Raw genomic sequence first — 21,963 nt, 5'->3', positions numbered from 1 at the left:
CCCTCTCACAGCAGGGCATGCAGGAGGCCACCCCGTTCCCTGGACGGGTACAGGCCCCCTCTGGCTACTCTGTGCCATCCCTAGGATGTGGCCCTCTGCTCCCGGCCCAAGGTGCTAGCCAGGGCACCAGTCCTCACGCGTTCATCCTGGGCAGCAGGAGGAAGAAAGGCAGGCTTGAAATCTTTCTCTTAAGGAACATTCCTGAAAGCAGCCTCTAGACACTTCACTTATATTTTGTTGGCCAGATTTAATTTCTTGGTCCCACCTAGATGCCTAAGAGGCTGGGAAATGTGTCCCGGCTGATGGTGCCGAGCTCCCAGTCAGGGCTCTGTCAGGAACCCTGACAGGGGGACATTCTCCTTGGACCACATGGGCATCGAGTGCTGACTGCTCTTGAAGGTCGGTTCCCAGCGTCATTGGAGAGCGCTCTCCAGACAGAACTCCTGTGAGCATCTGGCATGACTCATCTGCGCAGCTTACTAATTTTTTGAAGAGTGTAGCTACACGAAAATACTTCAAATCCTTTTTCCACTAAAGGGACAAGTCTCCACTTGGTTTGGGAGACTGTGTTGTGACAAGCAGTTGTTACGCTGTGCGTTTTTCTTTTGAAAATGTAAGGAAAATCCTCAGCTGCTGAGGTTTGGAGGTTGCTGGTGCCTGTGATGGTAGTGCCGGAGTCTCGGCGCCCACGGAGTTTCTGGGTCTCATGTCGTGCAGCCCAGGCGGAGCCCAGGGAAAGACCACAGGGGCCCTCTGAATGCCCTGGAACGCAGCAGCGGTCCCAGTGATCCTAGGTATTTGCTGACATTTTGCAGTGGTCGCGTGTGACACCTTCCTTCATTCCTTGCATTGCGGTGTCAGGCCTCTTCAGATACTGGTGGGGACTGTGCACTTAAGAAGGTGCTGTGCACGGAGCTGTCTTCACATATGGTCATAGCCCAGTGGGCTTTGATTTGCTCCCAATCCTTAGTCCAGTTAGTCCAGTTATTTGTGGTGAGGAAATCAGGAGTCAGGTCCACACAGTGTAAGGTGTGAGAACTTCATACAACCTGACCGGGCATAGCTTTGCTTTGCTTTTCTCTTCTCTTTTCTTTTTTTTTTTTTCCAGACAGAGCCTTGCTCTGTCGCCCAGGCTGGAGTGCAGTGACGCGATCTCGGCTCACTGTAAGCTCCGCCTCCCGGGTTCACACCATTTTCCTGCCTCAGCCTCCTGAGTAGCTGGGACTACAGGTGCCCGCCACCATGCCCGGCTAATTTTTTGTATTTTTAGTAGAGATGGGGTTTCACCATGTTAGCCAGGTTGGTCTCAATCTCCTGACCTCCTGATCCACCCGCCTCGGCCTCCCAAAGTGCTGGGATTACAGGCGTGAGCCACTGTAACTGGCCTTTTCTTTTCCTTTCCTTTCTCTTTTCTTTTCTTTTTTCTTTCTTTTTTTTGACACTGTCTTGCTCTGTCACCAGGCTGGAGTGCAGTAGCATGATCTTGGTTCACTACAGCCTCGATCTCCTGGGCTTAAGCAGTCCCCTCACCTTAGCCTCCTAGTAGCTGGGACCACAGGCACATGCCACCATACCCAGCTAATTTTTTGTACTTTTGTGGAGATAGGGTTTCACCGTGTTGTTCAGGCTGGTCTCAAACTCCCCTGCTCAAGCGATCTGCCCACCTCAGCCTCCCAAAGTGCTGGGATTACAGGCATGAGCGCACCTGGCCAGATTTTTCTATTTTAGAAATCAAGTTGATTCTGAAAGTTAGCGGGGCACAGTGGCTCACACCTGTAATCCCAGCACTTTGGGAGGCCAAGGTGGGTGGATCATTTGGGGTCAGGAGTTCAAGACCAGCCTAGGCAACATGGTGAAACCCTGACTCTACTAAAAATACAAAAATTAGCCGGGCGTGGTGGCGGGCACCCGTAGTCCCAGCTACTCGGGAGGCTGAGGCCGGGGAATCGCTTGAACCTGGGAGGCAGAGGTTGCAGTGAGCCGAGATTGTACCACTGCACTCCAGCCTGGGCAACAGAGCGAGACCGCATCTCAAAAAAAAAAAAAAAAAAAGAAAGAAAGAAAGAAATCAAGTTAAAGTGATATGGAAAGAACTTGAGTAATTAATTTTGAAAAGAAGAAACGAATTGGAAGACTTGCACAACCTGATTTCAAGACCTCTCGAACAGCAGGATCACAACGCTGTGAGGTAGCAAAAGGGAAGGCAGCACAGATGAGTGGGACAGAAGAGGCTCCAGACAGACTCACACACACAGGCCGGGTATGAAGGAGTGCCACCAAGAAAGGATGCGCTTTTCAGCAGACACCCTGGAACAGACATCCGTATGCAGGAGAAGCGAGCCTTGACTACCGCCGCTGCCCTTACACCAAATTAACTTAGAAGTGATCCGAGACCTAAATGTAAACCCAAAACAAAAACTGCTGGGAGGACACAAACTTTGTGATTTTAAATTAGGTGAAGATTTCTGAGATACAGTGCTGAAAACATCCATAAAAGACAACATCGATGAATTAGAATATATTAAGATTTAAAACTTTCTCTTTGAGAGACACTATGCAGAGAATGAAAAGGCAAAGATTAGGAGAAAATATTTGCAAGTCATGTAGCTGATGAAGGATTTATATGTTCAAAATGTATAAAGAATTCTCAAAACTTTTTTTTAAGAGATGGGGTCTCCGGCTGGGCGCGGTGGCTCACGCCTGTAATCCCAGCACTTTGGGAGCCCAAGGCGGATGGATCACCTGAGGTCAGGAGTTTGAGACCAGCCTAGCCAAGATGGCAAAACCCTCTCTGTAGTAAAAATAGAAAAATTAGCCAGGCGTGGTAGCCGGTATCTGTAATCCCAGCTGCTTGGGAGGCTGAGGCAGGAGAATTGCTTGAAGCCAGGAGGCGGAGGTTGCAGTGAGCCAAGATCATGCCACTGCACTCCAGCCTGGGCAACAAAAGCAAAACTGCCTGGGAAAAAAAAAAAGAGATGGTGTCTCCTTCTGTCACCCAGACTGGTCTTGAACTCTTGCCTCAAGGGATCCTCCTGTCCTGGCCGCCTAGGTTGCTGGCATGAGCCGCCATGCCCAACAAGTTGCTTCTTCTTACTAAGTTTTGAGAGTTCTGCCAGGTGTAGTGGCACATGCCTGCAGTTCCAGCTACTCGGGAGGCTGAGGCAGGAATATCCCTTGAGGCCAGGAGTTCAAGACTAGCCTGGGCAACAGTGAGACCCTGTCTCCACAAAGAAAAAAAAAGATGATTTGCCAAGGAAGATACATGGGTGGCACATAAACACATGTGAAAAGATAGTCACCATCCTCATCATTAGGAAAATGCTAAGTCAACCACAGTGAAAGGGTACTGCACACCTCTTGAAATACTGGAATGAAAAACGCCGGCCCCACCCACCTCAGGCTGCGGTGTGGGGGAGCTAGAATCACATTCACTGATGGTGGGAATGTGAAATGGTGCAGCCATTTCGGAAAACAGTCTGGCAGTTTCTTAAAAAGTATGACCCGTAAGTTCCAGCCTAGGTATTTACCCTGGGGGAATTAAGCACATGTTCATAAAAGATTCACGCATGAGTGTTTATAGCAGCTTTGTTTGTAACGTTCCAAGACTGTCAACAACGAAGACACCCGTTCACAGGCGCGTGGACAGGCCAACCCTGGTGTTACGTCCACGCAGTGGAATACCACCCGGCAGTAATGCTGAGGGGTCTCAGAATGGACAACTGAGATACTCAGCCATATGCACGAATCTCGTGTTGTGTGAAAGAAACTAGACGACTCCTTCCAAAAAGTTTATACTCAGTGAGTCCGTTTATGAGTCTAGTTACATAAAATTCTAGAAAATGCAGACTCATCTGTAGCAACAGAAAGCAGTCAGTGGTTTCCTGGGGAGGGGCTGGAGGACACCTCAGGGGTGATGCTCCCTGCCATGGTGGGACATGGCTCACAGGTGCCCTTAGATCAGAACAGCAGACGGACCCCTTTAAATACGTGCAGTTCATCGTCAGTTATAATTCATTACAACTCCTTTTGTTAAAAAAAATACTTGAAGATTCAAATTTTCCTTTTGTCCATAGAACCTTGAGTAATGAAAATCAAATTGTCCTTTAAGTAAGTTGTCCTTTGTAAGTGGAAATAAATAGCAATTATACTGTGACCAGAGCAATAAGCCAGCATTCGTAGTAATGTCTGCTGTGCTTCGCTGAGGTGGAACAGTCTGTTGCTGACAGTATGGCAAGATTCAAAGAAACGTGTTTTTCTAAAAACTTTCACTTATTCAGGGAGAAATAAGTAACTTCTCCCTGCCCCACTGATTTTCTCAGCCGGTTTCTCGTTTTAATTTTTATATATCGTTGTTTTCCAGGATACAAAAGGTTACTGTTTTATAGGAAGATATAAGTAACTGGATTAAGATGACTTCAAGCTTTTTTTCTATGGAGTTGGTTTTGATTTTGCTGAAATTATAATCGCTAGTTCCTAGTTGCTGAGGAAATCAAATCAATATGCAGGAATCAAATGATGGAACCTTTTTGATATAAAGTCAGCATGTAGGCAGCTGAAGCAGGAGCATCACCTGGAGGCCAGGAGACTGTGACTAGCCTGGGCAACACAGTGAGACCCGTCTCTTAAAAAAAGAAAAAAAAATCATAGAGGCCAGGTGCAGTGGCTCATGCCTGTAAACCCCAGTACTGTGGGAGGCTGAGGCAGACGGATCGCTTGAGCCAGCCTGGGTGACATGGTGAAACCCCATCACTGCAAAAAAGTACAAAAAGTAGTTGGTCATTGTGGCACTCACCTATATTGCCAGCTACTGAGGAGGCTGAGGTGGGAGGATCACTTGAGCCTGGGAGGTCAAGGCTGCAGTGAGCCAAGATCATGCCACTGCACTCCAACTTGGGCGACAGTGAGAGACCTTGTCTCAAAAAAGAAAAAAAATGATAAAACAATACTAATAAACAACTCTTATTAAACCATCCTTTAAAGTCACCCAGACGTTATTTTAGTGTTATCTTTTCTTTAAAAGTTTATTTTTTCACTTGGGTGGCTGAAGCACAAGGATCGCTTAAACCCGGGAGGCGGAGGTTGGTTGCAGTGAGCTGAGATCGCGCCACTGCACTCCAGCCTGGGCAGCAGAGCAAAACTCTGTCTCAAAAAAAAAAAAAGTTCATACCCCAAGCAACACTGACTGCTCCGAGTATGCTGTCAGTCACCGTTAGCAAAGAAGGAGTCCTGGCAAGTGAGGCTTCCCTGAGTCTCTGTTTTTATCACGTGTACACGTGCACAGCAGAGGGCCCAGTGATTCCTCAGGCATTGCCAGAGCAGCAGGCGCTAGGTAGACCCTGCCCTCCAAGGTTGGGGGACCTGTGGTGATGAGTGTGGCTGCAGAAGGTGACCCCTGGCAGAGCTGAGTGGAGATTCGGGGTGTCTTCATGTCTCACCCAGTATCCAACACTGTTTCCACTGGAGCTGTTTTGTGTTTGTTTGCTGATTGACAAGGACTTAGAAAGCTGCTCCTTCCCCCACATCTTCCCCTGTTGGCTGGAGCTCCTCTGGCGTGCACGCGAGCCCGCGTCCCGTCGGGTTTTTGCTCTGCTCTGTGGACGGCTGCCTTGTCTTCCTGCCTTGAGTTGAGCGTTTCATTCCTACTGGCCTGGTTTTCATTTCAGAGAACTCTTGAGCTCTGACAGTTCTTTTTTCATAGCATCCTGTTCTCGGATATGCCTTCTTCTCTTAGCTTAGTAAGAGTATTGATGAAAATTTTTTTAGTTTTCTTAGAGTCCACGCTTTCCCTCGGCTGCTGTGTTCTCCTTGCTGGCTTTGCCTGTCTCTGTGCTGGGCCTTGGCTCTCCTCAGGGGTCTCCAAAGGTCTGGGGGATCCTGGGCTGCCTGTCCCCTTAGGGGTGTGGCTGAGCCCTGCCCCCAGAGGTGCCTGGCTGAGCCTTTTCTTGTGCAGAATGAGGCCGCATGGCTCCAGTGGCTCTGGAGGGGGAGGCTGTGTGGAAAAACACTGATGTTCAGAGCCAGTCCACAGTGAGCCAGAGGAACTAGACCCTGCGTGTGAGGACATCCTGAGCATGCACGGGCTGTGTGCACATTGGGCTTTGGGGTGTGATGAAGATGCGTTACAATTCGTCCAGATAAGGCTAAGTAGCTTTTCAGGGACGTGATAGAAGATGCTGTGCCAGAATCTAATTGGCAACACTTTTTCTTGGTGAAATGTAAAGTAATGGGGTAGCTGGTTGTGGATGCTTGTGAGTATGGTTGGACACGTGTCCCCATAGTACAGGTCAGGCAGGTATGACAAGAGGACGCTCTTCCCGCCCCCATGCCCCTCCAACGGCCGGTTCCCCTTCTGGCGCTCTGGGGCAAGTGGGCAGGTGAGGTAGAGGGCTCTGCTGGGTCTGGATCGTGGCTGCTGCAGCTTAGCCGTCAGCCAGCATCACCTGCAGAGCGACATGGGCTGGTCTCCGCCTGACTGTGCGGTCTCTGTTTCCAGTGCTCACTTTCTGATAGCCTTAGGGAGGAATGTGAGCTGCACCTGCAAGTCAGAGAAAAATGTATCCGAACACAAAGTAGAAGAGTCCTGTGTAATTAAAGTGCATAACAGTTGGAAAAGCAGGTTGTCTGTTTCAACATAAGATGATCTGTCCGTACCAGGTTTTATCGCTGGGGTGGTGGATTTCACATCTTCCCTGGGTTAGGGCGCAGTAGGAAAGATACAGCCTAGAGGCAGGTGTGAGAGCTGTGCAGAGGAGACGTTTTCTATGACACGCTTTACCTTGAAAGAGACACGCTGTCAGCAGCGCGGGGGCCAGCCATCTTCACGGCAGGGGTTTGTGTCTGTTGGTGGTGGTGTTCTTGGAGTTCTGTGTGGGGAGCAGCTTAGGAACCTCTCCCCAAGATTTTTGGTGTTGAGAGATTTTAATATTTAAGGCAGAGAAGGAGCTCAAACATTTTCTTTTCTTTTCTTTTCTTTCTTTCTTTTTTTTTTTTTTTTGATAGAGTTTCGCTCTTGTTGCCCAGGCTGGAGTGCAATGGCGCGATCTCGGCTCACTGCAGCCTCCACCTCCCGGGTTCAAGCAGTTCTCCCACCTCAGTCTCCCGAGTAGCTAGGATTACAGGCGCCTGCCACCATGCCCGCCCAATTTTGTATTTTTAGTAGAGACAGGGTTTCTCCACGTTGGTCAGGCTGGTCTCGAACTCCTGACCTCAGGTGATCCGCCCACCTCAGCCTCCCAAAGTGCTGGGATTACAGGTGTGAGCCACTGCGCCCGGCCTCAAGCATTTTCATTTTAGGTGTGGAAGATTCTGGGTGGCAAGGTGCACACCTTGCAGCCGTTAGTTCCAGGGACGCTGCTGCTTGCCTTGATGAATTCTGGTAGGCACTGGGGTTCTGGTGAAGAAGAGGTGGCCCTTCCCTCGACTGGCCTGTGTATTATGAGGGCGTGATGAAACAGACCCAGGAGTGACGCTACGTGATGTGATGAGACTGGCCTCAGTTTCAGCAGGCAGGAGGGTGGACACCTCGGGGACTAGACTGCAGGCCCGTGGGTGTGGGTGTGGGTGAGGGAGCAGAGGTGGTTTGGGTGCCTGTGAGCTCTCTTTGCTCTAAATCAGTGTTAATACAGCGTTTTCTTTTGCATAAGGTATTTGGTCATTTTATTTGCCGACTTGAAATCCCCCAGCTTCTTGTGGACTTGAGTGCAATTTGCATTTGGTGCTTGTCCCTTCCCGACCTGGCCTCCTCCCTGTCATTTCAGGCCATCCCCTCTGTCCATCTCAATCCTGTAGCTAACTTCTTATTTGCCTTTCAGAAGTCAACCCAAGCTCTTCTCCATGCAGAAACTCCCTCTAATGTGCAAAAAGTACGCTCTCCTTCCCCCTCAGTCAGCTTTGTTTAGCACCTCATGTGATGACCATTGTGATAGCCGGGGGAAAGCTGAGGAAAAAGACACCGCCCCTTCCCCCCTGGAGCTTAGCGTGCATGTGGGGAGATGGACCTCCGTGGAGCCATGCAGTGACACCGCCCGCTGCTGCATGCTGGGAAGGAAAGCTGATGCTCACAAGGGCTGGGCACACCAGACATTGCAGAACCTCCTCCAGAAAGCCCTTTTCACTGCTCTTCCCCAGCAGTGATCACTGCTGCCCTAGTGATCACTGCCCTGTCCTGTTGCTATCAATGGACTCACACTGTCCCCACAGCTCTGCAGTGTCCTGAGAGCAGGGCCTGGGCTCACTGTGTGCCCACAGCACCTGGGCGGGCGCACCACGGGCCCTTACTGGTGGTCGAAGGGCTGCTCTCTGGGAATGTGTCGGTCTTGTATCTGAGGCACATAGGCTCCCCTAAGAAGGGGAGGTCCCCTGAGGAAGTTGAACAGGGCACACACAAGCAATTGTCAGGGATTTTCTAGAACTTACAGGAGGCAGCTGTAGACCCCACTCTGGAGTAATTTGGTGATATCTGAATAATTGCATAAAACAAGTTAGACTTTAGAGGGCCTGGAGCTATGTGACTCTTCTTTCTGTAACAAGTCAAGGGATGCTTAGGTGCTTCCCACAGCAGGTGCGCGGCCCACTGGGCTCAGCTGCCGACTGAACGTGTGCCCCAGTCGTACCAGGACACCTGCTGGGAACCAAGTATGTGGCGTCTGTTTCTAAGGTTTGTTTGTTTGTTTGTTTGTTTGTTTTTAAGGTCTTATGGTCTGATTCTTCAATAACATCAGTAACCAAATCTTCCTCTGAAGTGACTGAATTTATTTCAAAGGTAAGGTAATCAAGGGCTCTTATAAAAATTAAAAGAATCACATTCCCCAGTGGCTGATGATACCACGGAGTAATTTCAGAGGCCCCTCCCTTCAGCTAGCGAGTGAGCGTGCGCAGGGCGGGGCCTCCTGCCCAGCCGCAGTGGAGTCCCAGGCCCGCTGCTGACATGAGCGTTGCTGCGAGCACAGGTCCGTGACCCCGCGGATGCCTCCTTCAGTTGTTGAGACTGAGATGAGGCTGAGAGATGCGCCGGGCATGAGCGACTGATGAGGACATTTGGTTTCTTTTGTTACTTTTCAGTCCCCCAGGTTTCCTTGGCAAAGGCTGGGGGAGAGAGGCACGCTCAGGTGGCTGAGTGGGTAGAGACTTCACCTAGTTTTACCTTTATCTGTTTTTATTTATTTATTTATTTTATTATTATTTTTTTAAGAGACTGGATCTTGCTCTCTCGCCCAGGCTGGGTTGTGGTGGTACCATCATCACAGCTCACTGCAGCCTTGACCTCCTGGGGCTCAAGTGGTCCTCCCACGTTTATCTTTACAAATATCTGGTTCAGCAGATACCATTGAACAGAAAGTTCCACTACTAAATAAATGCCTCTTTGTCTCCGTGTGCATGTGTACACACAGTTGTAACTGCACACGTGTTTAGGGCCCGCTGGCCTGTGCTGTAGCGTGAGCGACTGTCTCAGCCAAAGTGATGCCTCTCAGGCAGTCAGCTTTGTGAATGGGGTAACATATGTAAATGTCTCCAAAGAGAGCCTTACTTTTCATTATGAAGCCAAGGCCTCATCCTGCAGGAGAACATGGAGTGAGGACGATGTCTGATGACGCTTATCTTTTTGGCCTCTTGGGCATTGAAGAACACGACAGTGCCACGCCTTCGAGGGTAACACACACCCCCCGCCCCCGGGAATCTGCTTTTCCCTCTGTAGTGTTTAAAATACTAAATCTCCTCGCCTCTGTGTGTAGTTTCCCCTTTTGTTAAACACAGCTTCCCTGGACTCCACTCCTGCTGGCTGGAACTTCGACCTCTCATTGGGCTTTTGTCTCAGTGTTTTGTTTTGTTTTTTTTTTTCTTTGAGATGGAGTCTCACTCTGTTGTCCAGACTGGAGTGCAGTGGTATGATCTTGGCTGACTGCAACCTCCACCTCCCGGGTTCAAGCAATTCTCCTGCCTTAGTCTCCCAAGTAGCTGGGATCACAGGTGCACACCACCACGCCCAGCTCTCTCTTTTTTTTTTTTTTTTAATTTTTAGTAGAGACAGTTTCACCATGTTGGCCGGCTGGTCTTGAACTCCTGACCTCAGGTGATCTGTCCTCGTCGGCCTCCCAGAGTGCTGGTATTACAGGTGTGAGCCACTGCACCTGGCCTAATTTTGGAAAATTCTTATCCATTTTCTCCTCAAGCATTTCTTCTGCCGCATCCTCCCCTCTCCTGGACTCCGGCGGCACGAGCCTCAGACCCCTGGTGCTGCCGCCCCACGGCTCTCCCATGCTTGTGCATTTCTCTGTGTGTACGTCTGGGCGGTTCCTGTGCCCGTTTCCACACCAGCCGATTCCCTCAGTTCTGCCCAGGCTGCTGTGGAGCCTGTCCATGTACCCAAGTCCTCATTTCTGCTGCCAGGGGTTTCTTTTGTGTTTTTGCCCCTAGGTTTTCCATTTGACGTGTTCATGAAGTTTCCATCTCTCTGCTGAAACGTGTTCATGAAAGTTCCCGTTTGTTTGTGCATGTTGTCGTTTTCACTAGGTCCTTTAGTATATCCGTCATAGCTGTTTAAAGTCCCTGTCACGTAGGTCCCACATCTGAGTTATTTCTGAATCTGGTTCTAATGATTGCTTTATCTCTTGACAGTAGTTTTTTCCCCCTTTATTCCTTTTTTTTTTTTGGTATGTCTTGCAAATGTTGACTGAATGTCAGACATGTTTAGATGACCATGGAGCCGGAGGAGAGCGAGATTTATGCCCGGAAAGGGTCAACACCTCTTCTGCCAGGGCCCTTAGTGGGGTCCTGGAGGCCATCTGGGCAGGATGAAGCTGGCGCTGGGCTCTCTTGCTGCCTCTGTTACCCTCAGGGCCTCTCCAGTGAAGGCAGCTGCTGCCCGAGTCTGGAGGGTCTTCTCCGCCGTTTTGCTTCACTCCCAGCTTTCAGCCGTCCCTGCAGGCCTGTGGCACACAGCAGGGCACTCTCTACCCTCTCGGCGCCTTTTCGGGGGTAGACCGCTGCTGCTTGTTTGCGACCTGGTGCTGGGCTTGTGGGGGCAAGGGCCTTCACTCTCGCAGCCCAGGCTGATCCTGGGCAGGCCTGTGTGCCTGGGCTTCGGGGCGGCACTTCCTCAGTGCCTTGCCCTCCCCGGCAGGAGCTGACCTCCTCCAGCGCCAGAGCGCTTTTGCTTTTCCCCTTCTTCCAGGAGCAGCGGGCCTTGTTGTGACTGGTGGCAGAGGAAGGGAAGTATTGTCCCTGCCCCACTCCTAAAAACCGGGCCTTTGGTTTGGGCTCTGGGGCCAGGAGCAATTTTTGTCCCTCCTGCAGCGTCTTAAGGGCTTTTCCTCAGATCCAGAGAGTGGTCCCGGGAATTGCACTAGGCCTGGTGCCCGGTCCCCAGGTGCCACCGATGGGGCTCTCTCTGGCTCCTCCTGCGGAAAAGAACTTGGAAAGAAGGGCCCACTTGCCCCGCCTGGGGCTCCGGCATTTCTGTTGGCCACGTCAGCCTGTGTCAGTGTGTCCATCGGAGCCTGTCTCTCCAGACCTGCTGGTGTGGCAGCCACCAGGGCCTTGTGCCCTGGCTTGTCATGGGGGCAGGTCCTGTTTGAAATTAAGTTGACTTAGTGGCCCAGCAACTCTCAGATGGGCTCAAGGAACGTTGTGATTGTGCAGATTGTCAAGCTTTTCCAGATGTAACTGTGAGAGCAATGTTCTTTTGTGACTTTCTACACCCTAAGTGGATGTGGGCCCCAGAATAGCTCTGACGGGAGGTGTAAATCATATCAGACCAGCAGGCGGCACCATGGAGCACCTGCCCCAGGTTTTCCTGCAGTAGCAGAATTCTGCTGGTGTTGGATGGGTCTGGACACACCTCCTCTGCCTTGTCCTCTCTTCCAGCTATGTCAGCTCTATCCTGAAGAGAACTTGGAGAAACTCATTCCTTTCTTAGCTGGTCCGGATGCATTTTATGTGGAGCGAAACCACGTGGATCTGGACTCAGGCCTGAGGTGAGGCCCTTACCAGGCACCCGGCGCGTCCACAGCTGGCAAGGACAGGCTAGTCCTGTGGTCAATGCTGTGGTCCTCCAAGGAGCTCCGGGGGGACGCGCGGCCACCTGGACCTGGGTCTCTACTTGGCCTCTAGGGATTTCCATTAGTTCTAGAGGATTCGGGAGCCCTCAGTAAGCTAAGAGTGGTTCTGAGTGTGTGAGGAAGGGAATTCTAGGGTGGGTCCCACCACGTCGTGGGCTTTGGCAGTCCTGTGAAATAATCCTGGGCTGCTGTTTCCGTCCTGTAGTCCAAGGTTGAGACTATTCCCAGATAAAATTGGCGTCTCTTAAACAGTTTCTCTGGACCCTCGATCGTGTCTTGGCTCACGTGGCACACGAAGTAACATGGCCTACCAGTTCCGTAAATGTGCTGCTGCCGGGGCCCTGGGGACCAGTGTCCAAGCACCTTTCTGGCTGGTGGGTGGCACTGATCTCATGTCACAGGGCGTGACTCCTGTCGTCGACCTTGGTGACCATGAATACAGCATTGAGAGGAAGGGCTTGAAGAAGCAGTGGCAGTCGGGCAAGAACTCAGTTGAATTAAAGCAGGAGGAATATGAGGCTCTGGCACTTCTGGGTTTTTTCCTCTAATACACATTTCTCTTGATTAAAAGTTAAATTTTTTTCTTTCAATTCGTCAGCAGGAATGCCATTTTAATGTTGATAAGACCACTTGTTTGCCTTTTAGGTACCTGGCCTCATTACCTTCTCACGTGTTGAAAAATGACCATGTCAGGAGGTTTCTCAGCACTTCCTCTCCCCCACAGCAGCTTCAGAGTCCAAGTGAGTTTGTAAAATATGATTAAATATAAATTAAAAAAAAAAACAACAGCTGGGCGCAGTGGCTCATGCTTGTAATCCAAGCACTTTGGGAGGCTGAGGCGGGCAGATCACCTGAGGTTGGGAGTTCAAGACTAGCCTGACCAACATGGAAAAACCCTGTCTCTACTAAAAATACAAAATTAGGCTGGGCGCAGTGGCTCACGCCTGTAATCCCAATACTTTGGGAGGCTGAGGTGGGTGGATCATGAGGTCAGGAGTTCAAGACCAGCCCGGCCAATATGGTGAAACCCCGTGTCTACTAAAAATACAAAAAAATTAGCCAGGCTTGGTGATGCATGCCTGCAGTCCCCGCTACTTGGGAGGCTGAGGCAGAAGAATCACTAGAACCCAGAAGGCGGTGGTTGCAGTGAGCCGAGATTGCACCACTGCACTCCAGCATGGTTGATAGAGCAAGACTCCATCTCCAAAATAAAATAAAAATACAAAATTAGCCAGGCGTGGTGGCAGGCGCCTGTAGTCCCAGCTACTCAGCAGGCTGAGGCAGGAGAATCACTTGAACCCGGGAGGCGGTGGTTGCAGTGAGCCGAGATTGCCCCACTGCACTCCAGCATGGTTGATAGAGCAAGACTCCATCTCCAAAATAAAATAAAAATACAAAATTAGCCGGGCGTGGTGGCAGGCGCCTGTAGTCCCAGCTACTCGGGAGGCTGAGGCAGGAGAATCACTTGAACCCAGGAGGCAGAGGTTGCAGTGAGCCGAGATCGCACCATTGCACTCCAGCCTGGGCAACAAGAGCAAAACACCGTCTCAAAAAATAATAAAATAAAACAAATATTTTCATTGTCTGTAAATTTTTATGGTATTTATTTTTAAATTTATAGGTCCTGGCAATCCCTCCCTTTCTAAAGTAGGTACCGTGATGGGTGTGTCTGGAAGGTGAGAAATCTTCTATGTAACCAGCACAGTTCAGATAAGCATTTTACAACGTTTACTTTGAGTTCTGTGTAAAGTTGTTCCAAGAATTAAGTCATGCTCAAGTTGAGTCTTGGATGATATTGAGAAGAATTGAGTAGAGATGATTGAATTTACAATTTCCAAAAAAAGAGTTCTCTAAGCCACTGGAATCAGAATTCCCAGGGACTCTTCCCCAGTGCAAGGTCCTGGGCCCCATTGTAGACGTAGAAAATCAGAATTTCCAAGAATCTGGCTGTGAGAAACCTGCTCCCAGAAGCATAGGGTCGTGCTTCTGAGGAGCGTCCTCTGTCCGCACGGGCCCTGGGTAGCTGCAGTCGTATGCCGGCAACACAGAGGCTCCCATCTTTGCTGACAGTGAGGTGGGCTGTCACAGACCAGTGCACACGCACCCCCATAGGGAGTCTCGTGGAGGTGTTGTCTGGGCGCGAGGTTTCGAGGAGTAGACTGGCATCCTCCTGGTGTCGGGGTAGGGTAAGCGCCCAGTCAGCGGGTGTGACTTTGCAGTTAAGGAGCAAGGCCAGAGTGGAGTGCTGCTCACACCTTCTAGCCTTCTACGTTTTACTTTTCTAAAAAAATTGTATTTGAACATTAAAGATTTAATAGTCTATTTTGATGTATGATTTATCAGTGTCATTCTGTGACTTAGAAGTAACAGAAATACCTATCGGAGTAGCATGTTTTTAAAAAATACAAGTAACAGAAACTTGGCAGCTAAAGCAGAAGTCTGGTGGGGACAGATACGTACACATACATAATACACGTATGTACACACAAGTAGACGCATACTCCCAAGCACAGGCAGAGGCATGTGTGTGTATATGCACAGCCGCCTGTATGCACACGTGTGCACAGGCATGCATTACAGAAATCTTAGCTGCAGAAAGGTGGTTGGGGAGGGAAGGCAGTCATAGCACACCAGTGTTTGCAGTTCAGGGTGGCCTGTGACAACAGGGCCGGCCAAGAGGCAGAGGCTGGCACAGAAAGGCCTAGAAGTGAGGTCTGTGGTGGAGTCTGTGGTTGTGGAAGCCACAGTCTCTGTGTGTCCCTCCTGCCCCTGTCCCACAGGCCTGTGTGTGGAGTGGCTGGTATCCCGTCCTCGCAGAGCGGAGCCCAGCACCACGGGCAGCACCCGGCCGGCTCAGCCGCCCCCTTGCCTCACTGCTCCCATGCGGGCAGCGCGGGCTCAGCCCTGGCCTACCGGACGCAGATGGACACATCACCTGCCATCCTCATGCCTTCCAGTCTGCAGACCCCTCAGACCCAGGAGCAGAATGGGATTCTAGACTGGCTTAGGAAACTGCGTTTGCACAAGTATTACCCCGTCTTTAAGCAGCTCTCCATGGAGAAGGTATGTCGGTTTTCTGGCTGGCCATACAGAATTGCTAGATTGTTTTCTCAAGACCTCCCTGGGGGCATTGAGTTTCCAAACCAACACAAGGTGGAGGAAGTAGGGAGGCCGAGGCGCCTGTTCTTACGGGAGACGGTGGGCTTTGCAGAGGCCGCCTGCAGCTGCAGCCAGACACAAACAGGACATGTTGTAAACAAACAGCTTGTCTAGGGGCTTCAAGACCTTCACAAACTAGATGCTCTGCGTGACGAGAGGGACAGTCCGTCCCCAGAGCCCTGCTGTGGACAGAAATCCTGAGCTCTGGCACGGTGCCCCTTTTAGACATCTCTCGGCGTAGCTGGCGCAGACACTGCGGCGGGCCAGATCTAGAGGAATGGGTGCATTTTACATCTTCCAAGCAGTCGTACCTAGAGAATTCTTATGAGGAACATTTTTTCACTGTTAAAAAAATTCAGAAATTTCTTAAGTCTTGATGTCAATGATAAAACTAGATTAAACCCATACAAGGTATTTGAGCTCTGGACTCCCTCTGCTGGGCAAACCGGCTTGGTGGCTTTTATCTATGTAAAAATTTCATTTCTCGAAAAATCTACAATTGAACCTAGAAATCAAGCTTTTACTACATAGTTAAATCCAAATTGTAAGTATATTTGTAATACCCTTTGTTTAGGATTTGTGAATGTTTTTTTCTTTTTTTGAGATGGAGAGTCTTGCACTGCCACCTGGGCTGGAGTGCAATGGTAAGATCTCGGCTCCCTGCAACCTCTGCCTCCCGGGTTCAAGCGATTCTCCTGCCTCAGCCTCCTGAATAGGTGGGATTACAGGTGCCCACCAGCACACCTGGCTAATATTTTGTATTTTTAGTAGAATCAGGGTTTCCCTATGTTGGCCAGGCTAGTCTCGAACTCCTGACTCATGATCTGCCCACCTCGGTCTCCCAAAGTGCTGGGATTACAGGCATGAGCCACCGCGCCTGGCCAAGGATTTGTGAATCTTAAAAAGCAGAGATTTTACTAACCTTGTTCATAATTAGTTTTAAATGTTTTATTCTTAGTTTGCATTGAGATGGCCTAAATCACAAATCATGTTAGGAAATAACATGAAAATTAGAGGCTGGTGTGTTTGCGTAGCACCAGCCTACACAATGGAGTAGCCACACAACCATTCAGCGTGGATGGCATCTGCTTTTCTGCATCACTTGCTACCTGACAAAGTTGCTGTCATCCCTGGCCAGGTGCGGTGGCTCACGCTTGTAATCCCAGCACTTTGGGAGGCCGAGGCAGGTGGATCATCTGAGGTCAGGAGTTCAAGACCAGCCTGGCCAAGATGGTGAAACCCTGTATCTACTAAAAATACAAAAATTAGCTGGGCGTGGTGGTGGGTGCCTGTAATCCCAGCTACTCGGGAGGCTGAGGCAGAGAATTGCTTGAACCCGGGAGGTGGAGGTTGCAGTGAGCCGAGATCGCACCACTGCACTCCAGCCTAGGTGACGGAGTGAAACTCCGTCTCAAAAAACAAAAAAAAAAAAACAAAATAAGAGCAAGATTTTTGTCTCAAAAAAAGGAAAAAAAAGACGACCATCCCGCAGAGGGTGATGAGTTCTGAAGGGATGGCACTGTGATGGGGCCGTCCTGGGGAGGGTGGGGGTGGCACGCTATCATAACTTGCATCTCCACGGTGATTCAAACTGTGACTTATGCAAGACGTTTTCTTTAGTCACCTGCCCCAAAGCATGTACCTGCTGGTATTTACTCACAGAGCAGAGGGCAAGTGGGCACCTTTGGCAGAGCCGCCAGCCTGTGAGGTGGTGCACCCATCCACACAGCCTGCACAGAAGGTGCCCTGGAGGGGCCGGGGACACTCTTGCTCAGAACTGCGTCTCGGAGTTGAACCGTTGACACCAAGTCATTTAGCAAGTAAAGGGTCTAGGATTCCCCAGCCTGTAATTGCTGAGTTCAGCTGGATCTGTTTGCATATCCCAGAGGTAGAATAAATGTACTGAATTCAACTCCAAGTTCTTTGTTCTCAGAGTCCTACTTACGTCTCCGTAACTTTGTAATTTGTTTTTTCTGTGAAAGTTTTTGAGCCTTACTGAAGAAGATCTGAATAAATTTGAGTCTCTCACCATGGGGGCAAAGAAGAAGCTCAAGACCCAGCTGGAGCTGGAAAAGTGAGTGTGAAGTGGGTTTTGAAACCTGTGTTTATTTCCATTTCTCGTGTGCCGAATGGAGTGCTGAGGCTTCCAGTGCTAAATACTAGTGATTGGATTAGTTTCTGTTGCTTATCCAGTCCTTAGCCATGCTTTTATTTATTTTTATTTATTTATTTTTTGAGACGGATTATTTTTATTTATTTATTTTTTGAGACGGAGTCTCGCTCTGTCGTGCCCAGGCTAGAGTGCAGTGGTGCAATCTCGGCTCACTGCAACCTCTGCCTCTCGGGTTCAAGCGATTCTCCTGCCTCAGTCTCCCAAGTAGCTGGGATTACAGGCACCCGCCACCATGCCTGGCTAATTTTTTGTATTTTTAGAAGAGACCGGGTTTTACCATATTGGCCAAGCTGATGTCAAACTCTGGACCTCAGGTGATCTGCCCGCCTGGGCCTCCCAACGTGCTGGGATTACAGGCCTGAGCCACCGCGCCTGGCCTAGTCATGCTTTTAAAGTTCTACAGATGTGTCTTAGGTTTGACAGGAAAGGACCTTTATAGTAAATTTGACCAATCAGAATGAGTTCCTTGCCTTAATGCTCTGGGGGGAATTTCCCTGTGGTGTGGAGTAGACCCATCTCGAAGTCGCCCTGTATCAAAGCCGCCCTGTGGTGTGGAGTAGACCCGTCTTGAAGCCGCATGTGAGGCAGCACCAGTAGGCAGTGCTCACTTATTCCTGTGCTTGATTATTTCACAGGGAGAAGTCAGAGAGACGGTGCCTGAACTCCTCGGCCCCGCCGCTGGTCACCAGCAGTGGTGTGGCTCGAGTGCCCCCCACCAGCCACGTCGGGCCTGTGCAGTCGGGGCGGGGCAGCCATGCAGCAGGTGAACAAGGGTGTGTCGGGCAGATGGGTTACTCATACACAGAGAGGGCCAGTGTGCCGGGCAGGTGGGTTACTCATATACAGAGAGGGCCAGTGTGCCGGGCAGGTGGGTTACGCAGACACAGAGAGGGCCGGTGTGCCGGGCAGGTGGGTTACTCGTACACAGAGAGGGCTGGTGTGCCAGGCAGGTGGGTTACTCGTACACAGAGAGGGCTGGTGTGCCAGGCAGGTGGGTTACTCGTACACAGAGAGGGCCGGTGTGCCGGGCAGGTGGGTTACGCAGACACAGAGAGGGCCTTGTGTTCTGTTTGATCATTAGATTTCAAATCACACCTATTTGATTTTTACATTTTTAAATCTTTATACTCATTTTCCATTAACTATTATCGTCTCTGCCATAAGAAAATCGAAGGGACAGTTGGCTTAGGAGCTAGAGGGCAGTCACCTCCCTGAAGTTGCTTGGGCAAAATGATCAGGTCCAGAAACTGCCACAGTGAGAGCGAGCGCGTGGGGGTGAGCAGAAATGAGATGGGAGTAGCCTGGCCGCCCCCCCCCCCAGCAGGACTGGTGCCCAGAGGCCACGTTTAAGTCAGTGCCTTTAATGTTGACCCATCAGTGACATGGTTCTCCATGGACCTTCCTGCTTTGGGGGACCCTCAGTCTCAGCGATTTGGTTGTCATCCTCCCCTCTCAGAAAGGGCGGGACACCTGGCGCGCTTGCTCCGTTGTCTCACAAGAGGAGCCGGGTTTTCTTCACAATAGAAATCGGAGGAGCAGTAGCTCAGGAGGGAAAAAAAAAACCTGGCAGGATGGATTTGAAGTGGTGATTTGACTGAAAAGATCTCCGTGACTCGGCCGGCCTCGTGAGATGGGGTGCGGTGTAGTGTTGTGATAGTTCCTGGGGGTGCGCTGGGGGTGCCCTTCACAGGGCGTTGTTCTGGGGTTGATGGTGGGGGCCGGCAGGGCCCTGGCTGAGGGGGTGTTGAGCAGCGCTGCCATTTGAATCTCTGCTGCATCCATCACCGTGCGGCCTGGGCCGGCGTGTTCATTTTCTGACTCTCAGAGCCCTGCGTTTCCCTGGAAGGAGCACCTGCCGACAGTGCGATGCAGGGGCACGGGGCGGGCTGAGCCTGCAGGGGCGCTAGCTGATGGCTGCTCCTCTGTCCCTTTTCTGCAGAGCTGCGGGTGGAAGTGGAGCAGCCCCATCACCAGCTGCCCCGGGAAGGCAGTTCCTCGGAGTACTCCAGCTCCTCCTCCAGCCCCATGGGGGTACAGGCCCGGGAAGAGAGCTCCGACAGCGCTGAGGAGAATGACAGACGTAAGGGCACGTGCGCGGCTCTGGCTCGACCTGGCCCAGCTGTGGAATGGCACTGACCACTCTGTTTCCCTCTCTAGGTGTGGAGATTCACTTGGAGAGCTCTGACAAGGAGAAGCCGGTGATGCTGCTGAATCACTTCACTTCCAGTTCCGCCAGACCCACGGCCCAGGTTCTCCCTGTGCAGAATGAGGCCAGCTCCAATCCATCAGGCCACCACCCCCTGCCCCCGCAGATGCTGAGCGCAGCCTCACACATCGCACCCATCCGCATGCTGAATTCCGTGCACAAGCCGGAAAGAGGGAGCGCGGACATGAAGCTCCTCTCGTCTTCTGTGCACTCACTTTTGTCTCTAGAAGAAAGGAATAAAGGATCTGGACCAAGAAGCAGCATGAAAGTGGACAAGAGCTTTGGCAGCGCCATGATGGACGTGCTGCCCGCGTCCGCACCCCACCAGCCTGTGCAGGTCCTCTCTGGGCTTTCGGAGAGCAGCTCCATGTCACCCACAGTCTCCTTTGGTCCCCGGACCAAAGTCGTGCATGCATCCACGCTGGACAGGGTGCTGAAGACAGCACAGCAACCGGCCCTGGTCGTGGAGACCAGCACGGCCGCCACGGGGACGCCCAGCACAGTCCTCCACGCCGCCCGTCCGCCCATCAAACTGCTGCTGTCGTCATCTGTTCCTGCTGATTCTGCCATTTCTGGGCAAACTTCCTGTCCTAATAATGTGCAAATAAGTGTGCCCCCTGCAATAATAAACCCCCGGACTGCTCTGTACACAGCCAACACCAAAGTTGCCTTTTCTGCAATGAGCAGTATGCCAGTGGGCCCCCTGCAGGGTGGCTTCTGTGCAAACAGCAACACTGCCTCTCCCAGCAGCCACCCCTCCACGTCCTTTGCCAACATGGCCACGTTGCCCAGCTGCCCAGCCCCCAGCTCCAGCCCGGCGCTGTCCTCCGTCCCTGAAAGCAGTTTCTATAGCAGCAGTGGCGGTGGCGGCTCCACAGGAAACATTCCTGCCTCGAATCCGAACCACCACCACCACCACCACCATCAGCAGCCCCCGGCACCCCCGCAGCCCGCCCCACCCCCGCCGGGCTGCATTGTGTGCACGTCCTGTGGCTGCAGCGGCAGCTGCGGCTCGAGTGGCCTGACTGTCAGCTACGCCAACTACTTCCAGCACCCGTTCTCCGGTCCGTCCGTGTTCACCTTCCCGTTCTTGCCCTTCAGTCCCATGTGCAGCAGCGGCTACGTCAGCGCCCAGCAGTACGGCGGCGGCTCCACCTTCCCCGTCGTGCACGCCCCTTACAGCAGCAGTGGGACCCCAGACCCTGTCCTGAGTGGGCAGTCCACGTTTGCCGTGCCACCCATGCAGAACTTCATGGCAGGGACAGCAGGGGTGTACCAGACCCAAGGACTGGTGGGCAGTAGCAATGGTTCCAGTCACAAAAAGAGCGGGAACCTATCTTGTTACAACTGCGGGGCCACTGGTCACCGCGCCCAGGACTGCAAACAGCCGTCCATGGACTTCAACCGGCCAGGTAAGCGCGCGCCATGGCCGCGCCCACCAGGCTCCCGCAGGACCAGTGCACACAAATGCTTGGTTTTTATGAAGAGTAAACTTCTTTCTTTGTAAAGCAAATAATTTTTCGAATGCTCTTTGAAAGCGCGTGGAAATCTTCACGATAGGCCGTGAGGTCCCCAGAAGGGCTGCTGTTGGGTCTAAAACGGCCATGATGATTTCATACAGCCTCTGGTTCTAGAAGGTGCTTAGCCAGTGTGGACAGGGCCTCCCTGGGCTGCCGTGTCCTGATTCGAGCCCAGAGAGGCACGTGTGAGGGATTCAGTGCTGCCCCCTGGCTTAACACTGGGGCCCTCAGGCTGTGGCGCATTGTCATTCTGGACCCTCTGGGGTGGGGCTTGCTGTCCCCTCTGCCCCTCCCTGCCGGCGCGGCTGTGGGTGTGGGGGGCTGTCACCCCTCAGCCGTGCTGCATCTTCCATTCCCTCCTGTTTTATCTCCGCTATTTTTTTGTCTCTTTTAGTCAAATCCCAGTGGATGTCTGATGTAGTTGTAATAGGGTTCTTCTTGCTGTCTGTTTTGGAAACTGGGGACTGGGAAGGTGGGTCCCAACTCTGACAACTCATGGTGCCACCTTGCCAAAGTCACTTGGTCTCTGCAGACTTCCAGTTGCTTCTAAGGGTTGCACTAGATCTGTGATTCTCAGACCTGCCTGTACATCACGGTCACCTGGAGAGCTTTTAGAAACACGCCTGCTGACTCAGCAGGCCTGCAGGCAAGGTGGGTTGACAGGCGCTCTGCCATGCGGGCCCGGGTGGGCCTGTGCCTCCCTTCATAAAGCTGGCTGCATCTCCAGAGGCACGGGGCACTCGCCAGCGCTCACCTGCCCTCACCCAGTGAAAGGACGCATGTTAGAGCAGCCCGCCTGACGTGTGCAGAGCCCGACTCCCAGAGGAAGCTCCCAAAGAAAAAGATGGT

At 51.6% G+C, this 21,963-nt stretch overlaps 1 protein-coding gene across 5 annotated transcripts in view; it reads left to right on the top strand.

Moving 5' to 3' along the window:
• The window catches only part of ZCCHC14 (zinc finger CCHC-type containing 14), an 86,237-nt gene that overhangs the window by 59,953 nt on the left and 4,321 nt on the right, over positions 1-21,963 (top strand). For 2 of the 5 annotated variants that reach the window (XM_063797920.1, XM_016930323.4), the window contains exons 4-12: positions 8,690-8,761; positions 11,863-11,972; positions 12,702-12,796; positions 13,678-13,732; positions 14,837-15,119; positions 17,198-17,289; positions 18,024-18,151; positions 19,328-19,468; positions 19,546-21,006. In XM_063797920.1, coding sequence (XP_063653990.1) covers positions 8,690-8,761; positions 11,863-11,972; positions 12,702-12,796; positions 13,678-13,732; positions 14,837-15,119; positions 17,198-17,289; positions 18,024-18,151; positions 19,328-19,468; positions 19,546-21,006 — 2,437 coding nt within the window. Of the gene's footprint in view, positions 1-8,689; positions 8,762-11,862; positions 11,973-12,701; positions 12,797-13,677; positions 13,733-14,836; positions 15,120-17,197; positions 17,290-18,023; positions 18,152-19,327; positions 19,469-19,545; positions 21,108-21,963 lie in introns of those variants that run through there. The other 3 variants (XM_016930325.4, XM_054668548.2, XM_016930324.4) reach the window with 3 other exon arrangements.

The sequence above is a fragment of the Pan troglodytes genome, chromosome 18 (assembly GCF_028858775.2).
Source record: "Pan troglodytes isolate AG18354 chromosome 18, NHGRI_mPanTro3-v2.0_pri, whole genome shotgun sequence".
NCBI lineage: Eukaryota > Metazoa > Chordata > Mammalia > Primates > Hominidae > Pan > Pan troglodytes.
The sequence above is the reverse complement of the archived record's forward strand: the minus strand, read 5'-3'. Positions and strand labels throughout refer to the sequence as shown.